The sequence below is a fragment of the Microcaecilia unicolor genome, chromosome 1 (genome assembly GCF_901765095.1).
Source record: "Microcaecilia unicolor chromosome 1, aMicUni1.1, whole genome shotgun sequence".
Classification (NCBI taxonomy): Eukaryota; Metazoa; Chordata; class Amphibia; order Gymnophiona; family Siphonopidae; genus Microcaecilia; species Microcaecilia unicolor.
Window position 1 is genome coordinate 687360403 of NC_044031.1, and position 19557 is coordinate 687379959.

Here is a 19557-nt window from a genome sequence, read left to right on the forward strand (position 1 = left end):
TCGTTTTTGTGAGATAAACGTCTATCTCCCGATTTAGGTCGTAATATAGGCGTTTTTGTCTTTCGATTATAAGCTGGATTGCATCCCTTCAGGCTGCTTGTATGTGAACTGGCTAAGATGGCGACCTGATCAGACTCCTAGCCAGAGAGCTCCGCCGAGGACCACCGGGATCGACTAAAGATCGCGACCCGGGAGGCCCCCGTCGAGGACAAGGAGGTGGAATATCTCCTCTAGAGCGGGGACCGCCAAAAGAGGAAGCTGAAAGCGGAGGTGGAAGAGGAAATTCACCGGGCTATCACAGGAAGACGAGTGAATCGGGCCCTTCCACGAGGCCGCCACCCGAGCACTATCCCAGGATCAACCCGACTCAGGCCTACTGACCAGCGTCCGGCGATTTCGCCACATCCTGAACTACAACAGGTACGCCGCTTAGGTCAGGGGAACAAGCGAGAGGCCCGTCGAGATCAGACCGACACTGAAGCTGACTGTCCGGTCAGACGCACAGCGCGAATCACCGATCGAGTGCCTGCGAACAAAACCCCGATAACTTCGAGGAGGTGGAATATCGGACGAGACTGTAGTCCCACGAAAGACGAACAAAGTCTGAACACGGAGACCCGGAAGCACCGAAGCCACGTGGAAGACGGGCACTGGTGCTGGAGCCAAGACCGGGATCACGCCGTCCACACTACCTCTTCCCTCGATTTACACCCGCACTGCACCGTCTCGCACAAATTCATCCAGCGCTGAACGCCACAGATACAAACGCCGCTCCCTAATCACTGCCCAATCACCTGAACTTGCAAAGAAGCGAGGAAATCTGGCAACGGACAACGGAGAAAGATGAGACCAGCACGGCGGGAAGACGATCAAAGCAAACGGGCAAAGAGCACCATGATCACCAGCACAGCACGTAATAACTACAATAACTGCTGCTTAGCTTGCTTTAATTGCATGTACTGCTTCTAATTTAACTTAAAGTCAATTCTTTGCTTTGCTTAAATTGAAAGCTTTAATGTAAGTGCCTTGCTTCGCTTAAAGACAAACTATAGAAATAGCTCTACACTTGCACTGCTAACAGCTTAATTTTAAATGCAATTTATATAGCTTTGTACTTGCACTGCTAACTGCTTAATTTAAATGCAATTTATATAGCTTTGTACTTGCACTGCTAACTGCTTAATTTAAATGCAATTTATATAGCTTTGTACTTGCATTGCTAACTGCTTAATTTAAATGCAACTTATATAGCTTTGTACTGCAATGCGAATAGCTTAACTTAAATGCAACTATCTCACTTGATCAGTGTGAAATATTGGTAAGCTTAAAAGCAACTGTAAGCCTACCTCGCTTTAAATTTAATTCACTTGAATGGTTGCCACAGAGTCTTAACCACAGAGATGAACACCAGTATAACACTTTTAACCATTCACTGTCTCACCCTACTCTCACACGTAAACACATTCCACAACCAACACAACAATAACCCCACAGCTCACAAATCACACAGCACTCACATACACACAATGCCCACTCTAAAGAACATCCATTACAACCCACCCATAACACACCAACCTAGCAACAACTCACCAAACCAAAGATACTACAACCAACCAAAAGGAAAAATCTCAGAAAATGAATACCACCAACCAAAAGGAAAAAAAATCTCGGAAAATGAATACCACCAACAAAAAGAGGAAAGTAACAGCAACAATAAATACAGTCACCGAATAAACAGACAACTAATAAAAATAAACACAATGAACCACCCCACAGAACTACACCGCTTAATCCAACTAGGATACATCAATGCAAGATCAGCAGTAAGCAATTCAATAGATATACTAGACTGGATCACCACAGATAAGTTAGACCTTCTATTCATCACAGAAACCTGGTTCCAGAGCCCCACAGACCCCGCCATCCTAGAAGCGTGCCCACCAGAATACAAAATCACCCACTGGACAAGAAATGGAAAAAAAAGAGGAGGCGGAATAGCTATAATTTACAAACAGGAATTCACTATCACAATCACGGGTGAATCTACCTCACCACAACTTGAACTCGCCTCGACAAGAATTAATCATCCAAACCTAATAGGACACCTTAATGCAATCCTATTTTACAGACCACCGGGAAAATGGCAAGACTCCCAAACACAACTCATGGACTTCATCTCGAATACTTGTGTATCTGCCTCAAACATCCTTATAATAGGAGACATCAACCTACACCTTGAAGACGACACCTCAACAAGCACACGAGAATGCAAAGAATTCCTAAATCTATGGGATCTACACACGCCATACACGCAACCAACACACAAAAAAGGACACACACTAGACATAATAACACACAAATTTGACCCGGACCAAACTATCATACTTACAGACACTACATGGACACCCACACTATGGTCAGACCACCATAAAGCAACTGTCTCTCTCTACTGGCGAAAAACACACACAAACACAATCAACAAACATGAGCGAACAACATACACCACGAGAGGAAAAATAGACCCCACAACATTCTGGCAACAGATCTACCAGAACGAATGGACAACAAGTGCTAGCACCATCCAATTCCTCCAAGAATGGGACGATCTATGCACAACAACATTAGACAAAATCGCACCAATCCAAACTAGAACATCACACAGGAAAAAAGCAAATCCATGGTTCAACGAAGAGCTGAAAAAACTTAAAACACAAGTCAGAAAACTAGAACGCGCATGGAACAAAAAGAGAGATGAACAAACACTAAATGCCTGGAAACTACTCCGGAGGAAATACAAATACACCATAAGACAGACTAAAAGATCACACTACAAAACAATAATAGGACCAAACTACAATGACACACATAAACTCTTCTACCTTGTGAACAAACTTCTAGACACCACACCAGTTACAAACAACAGCAAAGACATACCAGATGTTGACAACCTTGCGAAATACTTCAAAGAGAAAATCATACAACTACGACTTAAAATACCCACCAGCCCTATCGAATACCTCACACTTCTAGAATGCCTAGACCCAGAAGCCGGAACATACCCAGCAGACAGAACCTGGACCGACTTCGAGTTAATATCAGAAGATCTCATCTCGAAAACTCTAAAAAGATACGCCAAATCTCACTGCAAACTAGACATATGCCCAAACAACCTTATGAAATCAGCTCCTCTACAATTCATAACAGACCTAACGAACCACGTAAACTTTATGCTACAAAACGGACTTTTCCCTAAAGAAAAAGGAAAAATTTTACTCACCCCAATACCTAAAGACACAAAGAAAAACGCAAGCGAATTAACCAACTACAGACCAGTAGCATCCATACCACTAACAACCAAAATAACCGAAGGAATGGTAACTAAACAACTCACAGATTATCTAAACAAACACTCAATACTGCATGATGCCCAATCAGGATTCCGGTCGAATCACAGCACAGAAACAGTACTGATTACCCTCATGACTAAATTTAAACAAATGATTGCAACCGGCAACAATATACTCCTCCTACAATTCGACATGTCAAGTGCCTTCGACATGGTCGACCACGGAATCCTACTACACATACTTGAATACTTTGGTATTGGAGGAAATGTCCTAAACTGGTTCAAGGGGTTCCTAACTCAACGATCATACCAAGTCACATCAAATTCAACCACGTCTGCTGCCTGGACACCCGAATGTGGAGTACCACAAGGATCTCCCCTTTCACCAACCATTTTCAACCTAATGATGATCCCCCTGGCGAAACTCCTATCGAACCACAACCTCAACCCATATATTTACGCCGATGATGTAACTATATACATCCCTTTCAAAAAAGACATTAAAGAAATCTCCAGTGAAATCAACTTAAGTCTACACATCATGAACACCTGGTCAGATGCTTTTCGCTTGAAACTAAATGCAGAAAAAACTCAATGCCTGATACTCACGTCCCAATACAACACGAAAGAATTCACCGCTTTAAACACACCAACACTAAACCTTCCAATCTCAGAGACGCTAAAAATCCTTGGAGTCACTATCGACCGCCACCTAACACTCGAAACTCAGGCAAACAACACAACCAAAAAGATGTTCTACTGCATGTGGAAACTGAAAAGAATAAGACAATTCTTCCCAAGATCCGTCTTTCGTAGCCTGGTGCAATCCCTCGTTCTCAGCCATCTGGACTACTGCAACTCACTATACGCAGGTTGCAAAAAGCAAATACTGAGAAAACTCCAAACAGCCCAGAATACAGCAGCCAGACTCATCTTAGGAAAACCAAAATATGAAAGTGCAAAACCCTTACGAGAGAAGCTACACTGGCTCCCACTTAAAGAACGCATTACCTTTAAAGTATGCACATTAGTCCATAAAATCATTCACGGTGAAGCCCCAGCCTACATGTCGGATTTAATAGACTTACCACCAAGAAACGCCAAAAGATCATCCAGAACTTTCCTCAACCTCCACTTCCCTAATTGCAAAGGCTTGAAATACAAAACACTGCACGCGTCAACCTTTTCCTACATGAGCACGCAGTACTGGAATTCATTGCCACGCAACCTGAAAACGATTCAAGAGCAAAAAACCTTCCGCAAACTACTGAAGACCCACCTCTTTGAGGAAATTTACGGAAAGAACCATAACACATAAAACCGCACTCACTGTCCAACGATGCATCACTACAGCCACTCTGAATTCCCTTCCCCTACCTCACCTTCTCATCTCCCGCAAACTTACCTCAATCATACCTGTTTCCCGCGGGTTCCCTCCAATGTATCGCCCCACTTAGTTTCCCGTTCTTTCCTTCCAATGTCTCAATGATCTTTTCCATTATTATATTCCTTGTTACAAAACTTCTCATAACACTTCATAATGTAATCCATAACTGAGCTGTAACAAAATGTACTTCCAGTCTTCATAACGTACTGTAAGCCACACTGAACCCGCAAAAAGGTGGGAAAATGTGGGGTACAAATGCAATAAATAATAATAATAATAATAACTGGGGACCACAAAGCGCTTGGAATGCTTAAACAGAAAAAAAAACATCAACTAGAGTTGTTGGAGACACAACAAATGGATTTTCTGTTAGCCTGCTCCAAATTTATGTATATGGAGCATAGTAATAAAGCTGGCAAGATACTCGCCTGGCAACTTAAGAAGCAGAGGGATTTCAGGTGGGTGCACTGAAGAGCTCTGCAGGAGCAGATATAATTTGTAATCAAGCTATAGCAGCCATATTTAAGAATTTCTATGAAACCGTATACAGGCCTGAGGCTATGACCTCGTTGGAGACTATAGATACTTATCTTACTAAATTATCCTTTCCTACCTTATCTGGCATCAGACCAAATTTGGCTTAATAGGGCTGTTCAGAGGGAGGAAGTGAAAGAAGCAATTAAGGGGATGAAATTGTGTAAAGCTGCAGGAGAGGATGGATTCCCAGTGGAATACTATAAAGCTGTGACCTCTGTGATGACCCCCTTTTTGGGCCACTTATAAGGAGTTCCTCTTCTGAGCAGCTTGTACAAAGCAAAAGTTGCGGTGCACCCAAAGCTAGGTCAAGACCCTGCCTTTTGTGCTAGTTATCACCCAATAGCAATTTTAAACACGGATATGAGAACTTTTTCAAAACTTTAAGCCTTAAGGTTGGAGGCTTTGCTTCCAAAACTGGTGCATGGTGATCAGACCAGTTTTATGAATAGTAGATTGTTGGTGGGATAGTGTTAGAAGAGCAGTTAACCAGATATCCCTCATTCAACTGGACAAGCTTAAGGCCATGTGTGTGACCATCAGTGCCAAAAAGGCGTTTGTTTGCGTCAAGTGGAGCTTGCTTTTTAGGGTTATGGGTGGGCAGTACAGGCAGTGGATAAGTTTGCTTTATGTAGCCCCCTCTAGACAAATCATGGTTAACAGAAAGGACTTGGATTCTTTTCATTTGGGGAGAGGAATACGGCAGGGATATCCAATGTCCCCACTTTTATTTGCCTTTGCTATTGAACTGCTGGTGCAGGGGATTAGGCACAATCCGCTGATTGCACCAATTATTGCAGAGCAAAGGGAGCATAAAATATTGTTATATGTAGATGATGTTGCTTTTTGTTAAACACCCCCAAGAATCTTTTGGCTCCACTGTTGGAGGAATTAGATGACTATTCTGCTTACTGTGGCTACAAAATTAATAGAGATAAAACAGAGGACCTTTTATTTAATACGATAAGGGATAGGACTTGCAGGATCTCCCCTTCCAGGTGAATATGAAAGTATTTCGTTATTTGGGAGTTAAGCTTTCGGGTAAGCTACAGGAGTTTTTTCAACTTAACTATCCCCCCTATGGAACAAACCATTAGGACTCTGTTAAGTGAATGGAACGGACTCTTGGTCACTTGGATGGGTAGGATTGCAGTGACTAAAATGATGATCATCCCATGGTTTCTGTTCTTGTTTATGCAACTCCCCCTAGTTCTTATATATTACTAGTAAAAAAGGCCCGTTTCTGAGAGGAATGAAACGGGCGCTAGCAAGGTTTTCATGGAAGTGTGTATGTTTGACAGTGAGTGTGTGAGAGACAGAGTGAATTTGCGACTGTGTGTGTGTGAGAGAGTGAGACTGTGTGTGTTCGAGACAGAGAGTGTTGGCATCCTTCCCGCTCCCCCCTGTGTTTCCTTTTCCCATATCCTTCTCGTCCCCCTCCCCCTCCCAGCCTCAGGGTCGTGCCCCCCCCCCCCCGGCCTGCAGGATCGTGGGCCCTGTGGCGGCGTTTTTCTGTATCGTAGTGTGTATGTTTGAGAGAGAGTGAATGTGTGAGTGTGACAGAGTGAGTGTGTGTAGCTGTTTGTGCGAGAATGTGAGTGTGTGTGTGAGAGGGAATCCCAGCTTCAGGGTGTTGGCCCCGCCTCCCTTGGGCTGTCAAGATGGTGGTCCCTCCGTCTGCCGGCGTTTTTCCCCCCTCCCCCCTTTCTGCCCTCCCCCTTCCCCCTTCCCTCCTCGCAGGTTGAGGTTTGAGTGCCCCCCCTTCCAGTGCCTTTGAGGGTCGTGGCACTCCCTCCGACTGAAGCTGTCTCCCTTCCTGGCACGTTCAGGCAGGCTGGCTCCCTGCGTGTGTCCGAAGTTCAGGCTGCCTGCTTGCGTTGCTCCCTCCATCCTGCGAAGTTGGGAAATGGCTGCCGAGGGGCAAGGGGAGTGAGATCGCGTGTCGCTGATGCTTACGTCCCCGCCTGCCTCTCTCCGACGTTGTGCCGGCGATGTTAGTCCTCCGGAGGTGGGAAATATCCGCCGAGGGTCAGGGAGATGGCGTTTGGCCGATTGTCATAGCGCCGCCCTTGACGTTATGACGCGAGGGCAGGCCAGACACTCAGGGCAAACTGGATATCTCTGGCGCCTCAATTTCCGGCTTGAGGCTTCAGAACGTTGGCGGTGCCTTTTATTATATAGAGACTAGTAAAAAGGCCCGTTTCCGAAACAGATGAAACGGGCGCAAGGTAACCCCCCCTCCCTCCCTCTTGAGTTCCAGAGCCCCTCCCCCCGGCGCATCACCCAAGCCCCTACCCCCCCCCCTCGGGCACATAAGCCCCCTCGCCACCCGCAGCCGCCAATACACTGTCCAGCCGCTGCTGCTTCTCCTGTTGAGCAGCAGCGGCCTGGACAAAAAGAAAAAAGCAAAAAAACATTTCAAACCTGAAACAGTGCTCTGTAGACAGCCAGCTGGCATTGGCTGTCGTCTCTGCAGCCGCTCCTCCTCTCCCCCGTGACGTCGCTGTGCTCCTCCAGGGTCTTCCTCCAGGGGCAGTGACGTGCAGGCGAGAGGAGGAGCGGCTGCAGAGACGACAGCCAATGCCAGCTGGCTGTCTACGGAGCACTGTTTCAGGTTTGAAATGTTTTTTTGCTTTTTTCTTTTTGTCCAGGCCGCTGCTGCTCAACAGGAGAAGCAGCAGCGGCTGGATAGTGTTAGTATTGGCGGCTGCGGGTGGCGAGGGGGTTGGTGTGGCCGAGGGGGGGTATGGGCTTGGGTGATGCGCCGGGGGGAGGGGCTTGGGTGATGCACCGAGGGGGGGGTGGGGGCTTGGGTGTTGTGCCGAGGGGGGGGGGGCACTGAGAGCTGTTTTGTAGGCAGGGAGAGGAGTAGGGAAACATACTTCTCCCCCTGCCTGGCCGGGGTGTTGATGTTCATCGGGTGGGGGGGGGGGGGGGGTTTGGTGATGCGGCGAGGGGGGGTGTCTGTTGCCCCGCTCCCTGCCACTTGCTCCGAAGTGGCAGGGGGCGGCGCACTGACAGCTGATTCCCAGGCAGGGGGAGGAGTAGGGAAACACGCTCCACGTGTTTCCCTACTCCTCCCCTTGCCTTGGAATCAGCTGTCACTGACATCTCTGACGTCAGTGCGTTCTAGCCTGCCTAGCAGACCACCTCTGAGGGAGCCACGGTCCCAGGCAGGTTAGGACGTTGGAGGTGTGTATTATTATATAGGATGGGTACAGTTATGAACTATGAAATATGAACCATGGTTAAAGCCTGTAAAAGCTAAGGCTTAACAGAGCATATAGGCTGACAGGCCTAAGTGTTTGAGTGTCTCTTAGTTGACCTGTTTACTGAATCAGAGCTCATAATCTGCTGGCACCTAAGTAAACACCATAGATAATAAACATAGTTATGCACCCTAGAGCAGAGTCAAAGGGCAAAGGCCATAAATCATGAGTCCCAGGAACTTATGATCTAATAAGATGTCCTTTGGGGCAAACTGGCCTGGGAAGGATGGAAGCATAAACAAACAGAGGAAATGTGATTTAACAGGTGAGAAAAGAACAGATGGCTTTGAAAGGAGACTAGATGATCCTGGGTAAGATAACTTATTGAAGGCTTGTAAATCATTGTTAAACACAAGTGTATAAAAATAGCTGTCTCAGTTCTATATGTGGGAGCGATGGATACAGAGAGCATATGTATGCAGCAGTTCTATCCTCCGATGAGAAAATATTAATTGTATTAATATACTTGGTAAGTGAATAAAAATACTTTTCATAGACGTGCAGTCTTAGTCTTTTATCTCCCTCTAAATTGTGGGTGGTTGGTGAGTACTAATTTGGGAGGTGATACAAGCAGCCTTCAGTCTTTTAAAAAACATTCTACCTCAATATCTTTTTAAGAGGTGAGATAAGATGTTACGGGACTTTGTGTAGAATAGGCATAGTCCAAAAATTAGTCTTTGTAGGTTAATGATACCACAAAGGATGGAGGGGTGGGTTTTCACAATTTGTGGCAATATTATAATGCTGCAGTTCTTTGGGCTGTAAAGGTTTATCATGTGCAACCTGTCGATAAAATGTGGGTTTCACTTGAACAGGAATATCTTGCCCCATACTCTTTTCATGAATATGTATGGAGGCTTCAGTTGGGTGGGTGGGGGGGGGGGGGCAGCTTATAAGGATGGTTTAAAGCATGTTTTTTGGATGCCCTCTGTTTTCTTTGGAAGGGGTTGCAAGGCTTGATGGAGACCGTGGAGTGCTTTCATCCATATAGTTTAGTTTACTTAATGATTATATACCTCTCACTACTGGATATTTGGCCCCTTTGAGACAGTGTCTAAAGTGCTTAGGGTTTTCATACTGTAGGGAAGTGTCTTCAGGGGAATTTTCTGCTTCTCTTACACTTACTTGGGTGGGTATCACAATTCCCTTCTTTCAATACGTTCAATTTTGGGCTTTATTTCAGCAACCAAATGCCCGGGCCCATCTTTCTCGGCAACCGAAAGCTTTAGAAGTTACTCTAAGACCCGAGAGACCACGAAAATCCTGAAGCAGATCTACAAGACGTTAATAGACCTGATTCCCATTACTGATTGTCCACATTACTGATCGTCCACATAAACACAGTTGGGAACAATGGTTGGGTTATTTATTTTATTTTACATTTGTATCCCACATTTTCCCACCTATTTGCAGGCTCAATGTGGCTTACATAGTACCGTAAAGGCGATCGCCAATTCCAGTATAAACAAATACAGAGTGGTGATGTAGTAAAGTTCATGTGTGACAGACACATTGGGGAATCGTAAGGAGGAGGAAGAGTTAAGTCCAGTATGGCTTTGGCTTCATTGTGTTGCAGGGTTCAGGCATTTAAGTTGGATCGTTAGGGTATGCCTTTTTGAACAGGTTAGTTTTTAGTGATTTCCGGAAGTTTAGGTGGTCATAACGTTGCTTTCACAGCACTTGGTAGTACGTTCCATATTTGTGTGCTTATATAGGAGAAGCTGGCTGCATAGGTTGATTTGTATTTGAGACCTTTGCAGCTTGGGTGGTGGAGATTTAGGTATGTTTGTGTTGATCTTGTGTTTCTGGTTGGTAGGCCTATAAGGTCTGTCATGTATCCCGGGGCTTCGCCGTAGATGATTTTATGAACCAGGGTGCAGATTTTGAAAGCAATAAGTTCTTTAATCAGGGGGCCAGTGCAGTTTTTCTCGTAGGGGTTTGGCGCTATCAAATCTCGTTTTTCCGAATATAAGTCTGGCTGCTGTGTTTTGAGCAGTTTGGAGTTTCTTTATGATTTGTTCTTTGCATCCCGCATAGATTCCTTTGCAGTAGTCTAGATGGCTTAGTACCATAGATTGTACCAAGTTGCGAAATATTTCCCTCGAGAAAAAAAGGTTTCACACGTTTGAGTTTCCACATTGAGTGGAACATTTTCTTTCTTGTAGATTGGCTCTCTAGCGTGAGGTTTCGGTCGATTCTAACTCCAAGAATTTTCAGGCTATCTGAGATAGGGAGGATGTAATCTGGGGTGTTTATATTGGTTGGTTTGTTCGTGTTGTATTGGGATGAGAGGATGAGACAATGTGTTTTTTTCTGCGTTAAGTTTAAGTTGAAATACATTCGCCCATGAGTTCATGATGTTCAAGCTGAGTTTGATTTCATTAGTAATTTCTGTTATATCATGTTTGTAAGGGATGTATATTGTGACATCGTCTGCGTAAATTTATTTTTTGTTACATTTGTACCCCGCGCTTTCCCACTCATGGCAGGCTCAATGCGGCTTACATGGGGCAATGGAGGGTTAAGTGACTTGCCCAGAGTCACAAGGAGCTGCCTGTGCCTGAAGTGGGGATCAAACTCAGTTCCTCAGTTCCCCAGGACCAAAGTCCACCACCCTAACCACTAGGCCACTCCTCCACTCCATGAAATGAAAGGGTTAAGGCCTTGATTGGATAAGGACTTGGCTAGTGGGGTCATCATTAGGTTGAAAAAAATCGGTGATAGTGGTGATCCTTGAGGTACTCCGCAGTCTGCTTTCCATGGTGGTGATATGTTTGAATTTGATTTCACTTGGTATGCTCTAGTAGTTAGGAAGCCCTTGATCCAGCTAAGTACACTTGCACCAATCCCGAAGTATTCAAGGATGTTTAGTAGTTTTTTATGGTTTACCATGTCGAACACACTAGACGTGTCAACTTGTAGAAGAAGTACGCTTTTGCGTGTTGCAATTTCTTGTTTGAATTTGGCTAAGAGAGTACTGTTTCGGTGCTGTGGATGGCGCGAAATCCTGAGTGTGATTCATGTAGTATTGAGAATTTATGTTTGTAGTCTGTAAGTTGTTTGGTTACCAAGCTTTCCATCAGTTTGACTACCAGTGGGATAGATGCTACTGGATGGTAGTTGGTGATATTGTTTGTTTTTTTTCTTGGTATCCTTTGGGATTGGGGTGAGTAGGATATTGCCGTTTTCCATAGGGAAGAGACCATGTCGAAGCATGTAGTTTAGGTGAGATGTAAGGTCTGCTATGAAGTGGTGGGAAGCGGATTTTATTAGGTAACTGGGGCAGGTATTCAATTTGCTGGGAGTCTTGGAGAACCTATTAATCGCTTTGGTGACTGTTTCAGCGGTGAGGCGAGCGAAGCTTGTCCAGGTTCTGTTCGCTGGGTATTCGCCGAGGATTGGGTTCATACACTTGATGAAGTTTTCGATGTCGGTGATGTTCTGAGATAGCCTATTGCGTAGGTTTACAATTTTTCATTGAAGTATTTGCCAAGTTTGTCTGCAGATGGGATGTCTGTATTGGTTATGGTGACCATGGTGATGTCTAGTAGTTCATGAGTTGATAAAGTTTCTTCGTGTCTTTGTAGTCTGGCCCTATTTTGGTTTTGTAGTATAACCTTTTGGCTTGTCTTATAGCGTATTTGTATTTTATTTGAGTTTGTATATATGCGTTGAGTGCTTGTGCATCTTTTATTTTTTTCCATGCTCGTTCGAGTTTCCTGGATTGTGTTTTTAGTTTTTCCAGTTCTTCGTTGGTGTCGAGTTATGCCTACTTGAGGTTCTTGTTTGTAAGGGTGCTATTTCGTCTAATATGCTATTGCATCTTTTATCCCAATCTGAGAGATAGTATGTAGAGTCCATTTGTGCTGTCCATTCATTATTGTATATCTGTAGCCAGAATGTTTCCGGGTCTGTTTGGCCTCTTGTGCTATAGGTTGTGTATTCTTGTGTATGGTATGAACCCTTTTTCCACCATTGCAGGGATAGGTTTAGTTTGTAATGGTCTGACCATGGTGTATTTGTCCATTTAATATCTGACATTAGTAGGTTCTGGTCTGTGGACAGTTTGTGTGAGATAAGGTCGAGTGTGTGCCCTTTGGCATGGGTTGCTTGAATGTGTGGCCATTTAAGGTCCCATAAGTGAAGGAATTCCTTGCATTCGCGTGCGTTGGGAGAGTTTGGGCCTTCTAGGTGAAGGTTGATGTCTCCCAATACTAGTATATTGGAGTTAGTTATGCAGGTGTTTTATATGAAGTCCATGAAGTGTGATTGGCATTCGTTCCAATTACCTGGTGGTCTATAAAACAAGACACAGTTTAGGTGATCAAGCAGGGATGTGTGGTGGATTCTGATTGAGGTGATTTCAAGTTAGGATGTTATGGACTTGGCTGTGGTTATGGTGGTGAAGTGGGATCGATGGATTAGTGCTATGCCTCCGCCTCTCTTTTCCTTTCTGGTCCAGTGAGTGATTTTGTATCCCGGGGGGCATAGGTCTAGGATTATAGGGTCCTTTTGATCATGGATCCAGATTTCATTGATGAAAAGCAGATCGAGGTTTTCTGACATGATCCAGTCTGTTGTTATTGCTGCTTTATTTACTACGGATCTGGCATTGATGTAACCCACTTGAATTTTTTGATAAGGGTCATCTGTGTTCGGTGTTATGTGGATTTTTGTCAGTTGTCGTTTCTTTGTTAATGTGGGTTTGTTGTGACCTTTTTTTCCCTTATGTTGAGGTTGTCCGCATGTTGGTGTTCTTCCTTTGTTTTGGTTGTTGTCAGTTTGGTGATATGTGGTGTATCTGGTCGGTCTTTGATGGTTATGTAGTGTGGGTATGATGTTGCTATTAGCGAGTGGGGTAGTTAGATTTAAGTGGATCAAGGATAAGGAGTAGATTGTTAGGAATAGTTTGCCAGTGTTCATTATGGTATTAATTCACTTAGGGCTGCTAGCAGGCTGTGTTTGAAGGGTGCATGGTAGGTCTTTTTTCTTTGGATTGGAGTCTTGTGTTCTGGTCTTGTGTGTTTTATGTGTTTTTGTTTTGGCTTTGGGATGGAATCTTGTGTTCTGGTCTAGTGTGTTTTATGTGTTTTCGTCTTGGCTTTGGGCTATTGAAATCAGTAGTGGCTCTGTGTTCTTTGTAATGTTGGTGAGCAGGGGAGGTGGATCTATTGATTAAATATAGGTGGTTTACTCACGGTTAGTTGTTCAGATGTGTTGCCCGTAGTTCTGAGCGTTGTGTTAGAGGTTGGAAGTGGGAATCTGAAGCGAGACATCCCAAAGATTCTTAGTTCTCTGAGCAACTTTGTCCACATTTGTAGATCCACATAGGTCTGGTGCACTGCGGTGTAGCCTTGGCTGCATGGATTTTATAGCCCCAGGAGCTGTGCGAGTAATTGGGTTGGGATCAGAGGGGAGGCGGTCGGCTCAGTTTTTACCGTTGTTCTGGTCCTCTCGGAGCCAGTCTCCGGTTGTTTTCGATGGGCAGCTTGTGCAGCTCTTGCTGCCTCAGTTGTTCGCCTCAGCGACACACCTCCAAGGGCGTCCTTGCGTCTCCTGGGCTCCCGTGCCTCTGGGGCGATTTGGTCTCCTGGGCTCCCGTGCCTCTGGGGCGGTTTGGTTGGTCGCGGGCTCCCCTTCTCTTGTTGCCGGCGGGCTGATGGGTGAGGGTTTGAGCCGGGAGCAACCGGAATGGCGGGCCTCGCATAGTAGCACGAGGGGAGGTTCCGTTGGCTTCCCAGTAGGGATGGGCTGGAGGAGTGGGCTAATATTTATGAGTACACTCTTAGGTGCTTTCTGGTTTCTAATTATCAACATCTCCAGCTCATGGTGTTTTGAGATTGTATTGGTATCCAACCAAACTCAGCAGCTGTTGTAAAGGCATGTTGGAGAGGCTGTGGAAAAGAGGGTAGTTTTGAACATTTATGGTGGGATTGCCCTCGAAGTAGGACTTTAGATGGGGGGTTTGGTCCCAGATCCAATTATGCTGTGGAGGTCAGTGGGCTTTTGGGTCAGAGGTGTGTTTGTTGGGGAAGGTTCCTGTATCCTTGGCAGTGTCTGTTGAGAAGTTTTTATTGACTTTATTATTAGCTGGAAAAATGACAATTGCTAGAGTGTGGAGAGATCCTGCAGGTTCCAGTTTAGTGGGTTGGTATAATGTATGTTCAGAAGATCAGAAATATGAAAAAATTATGGCTGCCTTGTGGGCGAAATGGAGAGTTTGAAGTCCAATGCTCACTGGTGGCTTTCTAATGAGTTTTCTTGCCTTTCCTCTATTACCGTTTCCTGTATCCTGATATCTGATTAGGGGCCATTTATATGAGAAGGTTTTTATATCTATTTGCCTTTCACAAGAGGGGGACCCACATACTTAGTTCTGTGTTTGATGTAGTGTACACACACATATTCTGTTGTTCTGATTCATTCTTTTCTCCACTCCATTTGAGTACTTTAATGGGGATTAGAGGGGAGGGGGCAGGTTAAAGAAGGGCAAGTTTTTGTGTATACTGAATGATTTGAGTGATGGGTGTTTTGTATCCCACATTTTCCCACTTTTTGCAGGCTCAATGGTAGGAAACATTTGGGGGGAACTTAGAGAGGGAAAGGGGGAAGAAGAGTCAGGTAATGTCTGTTACGGTCTTTGGTTATATTGTGTCACAAGTGACTAGTATTTTTATGTTGTGTCAGTGGAGTATGCTCTTCTGAACAAGTCTGTCTTTAGTGCTTTCCAAGAATTTAGGTGGTCGAGCGTGGTTTTTACTGCTTTTGGCAATGAGTTCCATAGTTGTGCGCTTACAGTGGGGGAAATAAGTATTTGATCCCTTGCTGATTTTGTAAGTTTGCCCACTGACAAAGACATGAGCAGCCCATAATTGAAGGGTAGGTTATTGGTAACAGTGAGAGATAGCACATCACAAATTAAATCCGGAAAATCACATTGTGGAAAGTATATGAATTTATTTGCATTCTGCAGAGGGAAATAAGTATTTGATCCCCCACCAACCAGTAAGAGATCTGGCCCCTACAGACCAGGTAGATGCTCCAAATCAACTCGTTACCTGCATGACAGACAGCTGTCGGCAATGGTCACCTGTATGAAAGACACCTGTCCACAGACTCAGTGAATCAGTCAGACTCTAACCTCTACAAAATGGCCAAGAGCAAGGAGCTGTCTAAGGATGTCAGGGACAAGATCATACACCTGCACAAGGCTGGAATGGGCTACAAAACCATCAGTAAGACGCTGGGCGAGAAGGAGACAACTGTTGGTGCCATAGTAAGAAAATGGAAGAAGTACAAAATGACTGTCAATCGACAAAGATCTGGGGCTCCACGCAAAATCTCACCTCGTGGGGTATCCTTGATCATGAGGAAGGTTAGAAATCAGCCTACAACTACAAGGGGGGAACTTGTCAATGATCTCAAGGCAGCTGGGACCACTGTCACCACGAAAACCATTGGTAACACATTACGACATAACGGATTGCAATCCTGCAGTGCCCGCAAGGTCCCCCTGCTCCGGAAGGCACATGTGACGGCCCGTCTGAAGTTTGCCAGTGAACACCTGGATGATGCCGAGAGTGATTGGGAGAAGGTGCTGTGGTCAGATGAGACAAAAATTGAGCTCTTTGGCATGAACTCAACTCGCCGTATTTGGAGGAAGAGAAATGCTGCCTATGACCCAAAGAACACCGTCCCCACTGTCAAGCATGGAGGCGGAAATGTTATGTTTTGGGGGTGTTTCTCTGCTAAGGGCACAGGACTACTTCACCGCATCAATGGGAGAATGGATGGGGCCATGTACCGTACAATTCTGAGTGACAACCTCCTTCCCTCCGCCAGGGCCTTAAAAATGGGTCGTGGCTGGGTCTTCCAGCACGACAATGACCCAAAACATACAGCCAAGGCAACAAAGGAGTGGCTCAGGAAGAAGCACATTAGGGTCATGGAGTGGCCTAGCCAGTCACCAGACCTTAATCCCATTGAAAACTTATGGAGGGAGCTGAAGCTGCGAGTTGCCAAGCGACAGCCCAGAACTCTTAATGATTTAGAGATGATCTGCAAAGATGAGTGGACCAAAATTCCTCCTGACATGTGTGCAAACCTCATCATCAACTACAGAAGACGTCTGACCGCTGTGCTTGCCAACAAGGGTTTTGCCACCAAGTATTAGGTCTTGTTTGCCAGAGGGATCAAATACTTATTTCCCTCTGCAGAATGCAAATAAATTCATATACTTTCCACAATGTGATTTTCCGGATTTAATTTGTGATGTGCTATCTCTCACTGTTACCAATAACCTACCCTTCAATTATGGGCTGCTCATGTCTTTGTCAGTGGGCAAACTTACAAAATCAGCAAGGGATCAAATACTTATTTCCCCCACTGTAAGTAGGAAAAGCTGGTTGCATAGGTGGATCACTGAATGATTAAAAAATAATGTAAATATTTGCACTAATATTAGATGCCACATTAAATTCCTTCAGTGATATCATTGTAGTAACCTTAGAAAAAGTCCAGTACACAGTATTTTAACGTGTGCTTACCACAGGTTAAAATGCACTAGCGCAGGGTAAGCGCAGGCATACCATGGTAGTTACTGCATGTGTGCGTGCTACCTACACAATGTGTTTGGGGGTGGGGAGTGGGTGTGGCTGTGCTAATTAGCACGTCGGCATTGCCGCGCAATAATTAGCGCAGGATTAGTGCATGAGCCCTTACTGCCTACAAAACTACTACTACTACTAATTATCATTTCTATAGCGCTACTAGACGTACGCAGCGTTGTACACTTGAACATGAAGAGACAGTCCCTGCTCGACAGAGCTTACAATCTAATTAGGACAGACAAACAGGACAAACAAGAGATAAGGGAAAATTAAAGTGAGGAGGATAAAATAAGGGTTCTGAACAAGTGAACAAGGGTTAGGAGTTAAAAGCAGCATCAACAAGGTGGGCTTTTAGCTTAGATTTGAAGACGGTCAGAGATGGAGCTTGACATACTGGCTCAGGAAGTCTATTCCAGGCGGTAAGTGCTCATGCACGAATTGGAAAATTACTGTGCGGCTATTATTGCTGAAATTGGAAAATCAGCCATTTACTGGCAGCACTAAAAGTGGCCTTAGCGCGTGGGAAAGATCTGCACTGGGTATAGCACAGGACACCTTTTAGTGCTGCTTAGTAAAAGGGCTCCTGAGTTTTCCATTACCTCAGATACCTGTTTGGAGAGTAAGCTCTATGGGAAGAGACTTACACCTTTTATATAATTTGTTGTAAAAGCTTCCTAGTGTAATATGTTTTTTGTAATGACTCTTCATATTTGTTGCCCTTTCATGCAGGACACATGCTGATAAACTAAGTCCCAAGGTGGTACAGTCTTTACTGGATCTTCTGTGCAGTCAGTTAAAGAATCTGCTTTCACAGGCTGGTGTTCTGCTTATGGTTTCCTTTGGGGAGGAAGATGAAGTAAAAAAGGAGCATTTCATTGGAGATACTGAAAAAAAAGACTTCAGAGGTACCATTGAGTTTGGAACTTTAAAGAGTTCAAATAAAAAAAAAAAGTACATACAGTACAATCTATTTTACTAAAACATTTTCCCTTCCAATTTGCAGCTGCAATGCGAAAACAACATATAGCAGAATTGCATCTTGGGGATTTTTTAGTCTTTCTGAGGAGGGTTGTATCATCAAAAGCCATTCAGTCAAAAATGGCTTCTCCAAAGTGGACTGAGGTTCTACTTAATATTGCTTCTCAGAAGTGTTGTTCAGGTATGAAGTATTGGCATGAAATGTGAGCTCTCCTGTGTCACTGAAAGAGAAACAATTGCTCACTGATTTCCAGTGTAGAGCTGTATAGTGAGGGAAATTATTCTTTTCTTCTATTTTATTTTATTTATTTTATTGCATTTGTATCCCACATTTTCCCACCTATTTGCGGGCTCAGTGTGGCTTACAATACATTGTGAATGATGGAAATACAATGTGTTACAGTACGATTAAGGGTTACATTATGAGGAGTTATGGGAAGACAAAGTCAAGTCAAAACATCATTTGGAGCGTAGAAACAATGGAATGTTACAATGGGGAAAAGATAGGGCGATAGAACAATAGCACGAAAACCTTAGAGTATAACAATTTTATATGTGGGTGGAGTATTAATTGTGGAGAAAATACGGGGTAAGAGAATTCAGAAGAGGGTGTATTGATGCATTTCTGTTTGTGTGGACTTCGTGTTTTGAATTTTCAGTAAATTTTCTCAAAGAGATAAGTCTTCAATCGTTTGCGGAAGTCGGTTAATTCGTAGATCGTTTTCAGGTTGTGTGGTAGTGTGTTCCAGTGTTGCGTGCTCATATAAGAGAAGGTTGATGCATGCAGTACTTTGTATTTTATGCCTTTGCAGTTAGGGAAGTGGAGATTGAGGAAAGTTCGGGATGATCTTTTAGCGTTTCTGGGTGGCAGGTCTATTAAATCAGACATGTATGCCGGGGCTTCACCGTGGATGATTTTGTGGACTAAGGTGCATACTTTAAAGGTGATATGTTCCTTGAGTGGGAGCCAGTGCAGTTTCTCACGTAAGGGTTTTGCACTTTCGTATTTTGGTTTTCCGAAGATGAGTCTGGCTGCTGTATTCTGTGCTGTTTGAAGTTTCCTCAGTATTTGTTCTTTGCAACCTGCGTATAATGAGTTACAATAGTCCAGATGACTGAGTACGAGTGATTGCACTAGGCTGCGGAAGACGGATCTCGGAAAGAATGAACATCTTTTTGGTTGTGTTGTTTGCGTGAGTCTCAAGTGTTAGGTGGCGGTCGATAGTGACTCCAAGGATTTTTAAAGTTTTGGAGATTGGCAGTTGTAGTTTAGGTGTGTTAATAGCGGCAAATTTATTTGTGTTGTATTGGAGGTAAGTATGAGGCACTGAGTTTTTTCTGCATTCAGTTTCAATGGGAATGCATCTGCCCAGGTGTTCATGATGTGTAGACTTTGGTTGATTTCGTTGGAGATTTCGTTAATGTCTTGTTTGA

At 44.3% G+C, this 19557-nt stretch overlaps 1 protein-coding gene across 1 annotated transcript in view; it reads left to right on the forward strand.

The window, feature by feature from the left end:
• The window catches only part of HERC1 (HECT and RLD domain containing E3 ubiquitin protein ligase family member 1), a 736289-nt gene that overhangs the window by 295835 nt on the left and 420897 nt on the right, over positions 1–19557 (forward strand). The window contains exons 31-32 of the mRNA XM_030188195.1: positions 17875–18050; positions 18149–18304. Coding sequence (XP_030044055.1) covers positions 17875–18050; positions 18149–18304 — 332 coding nt within the window. The remainder of the gene's footprint in view (positions 1–17874; positions 18051–18148; positions 18305–19557) is intronic.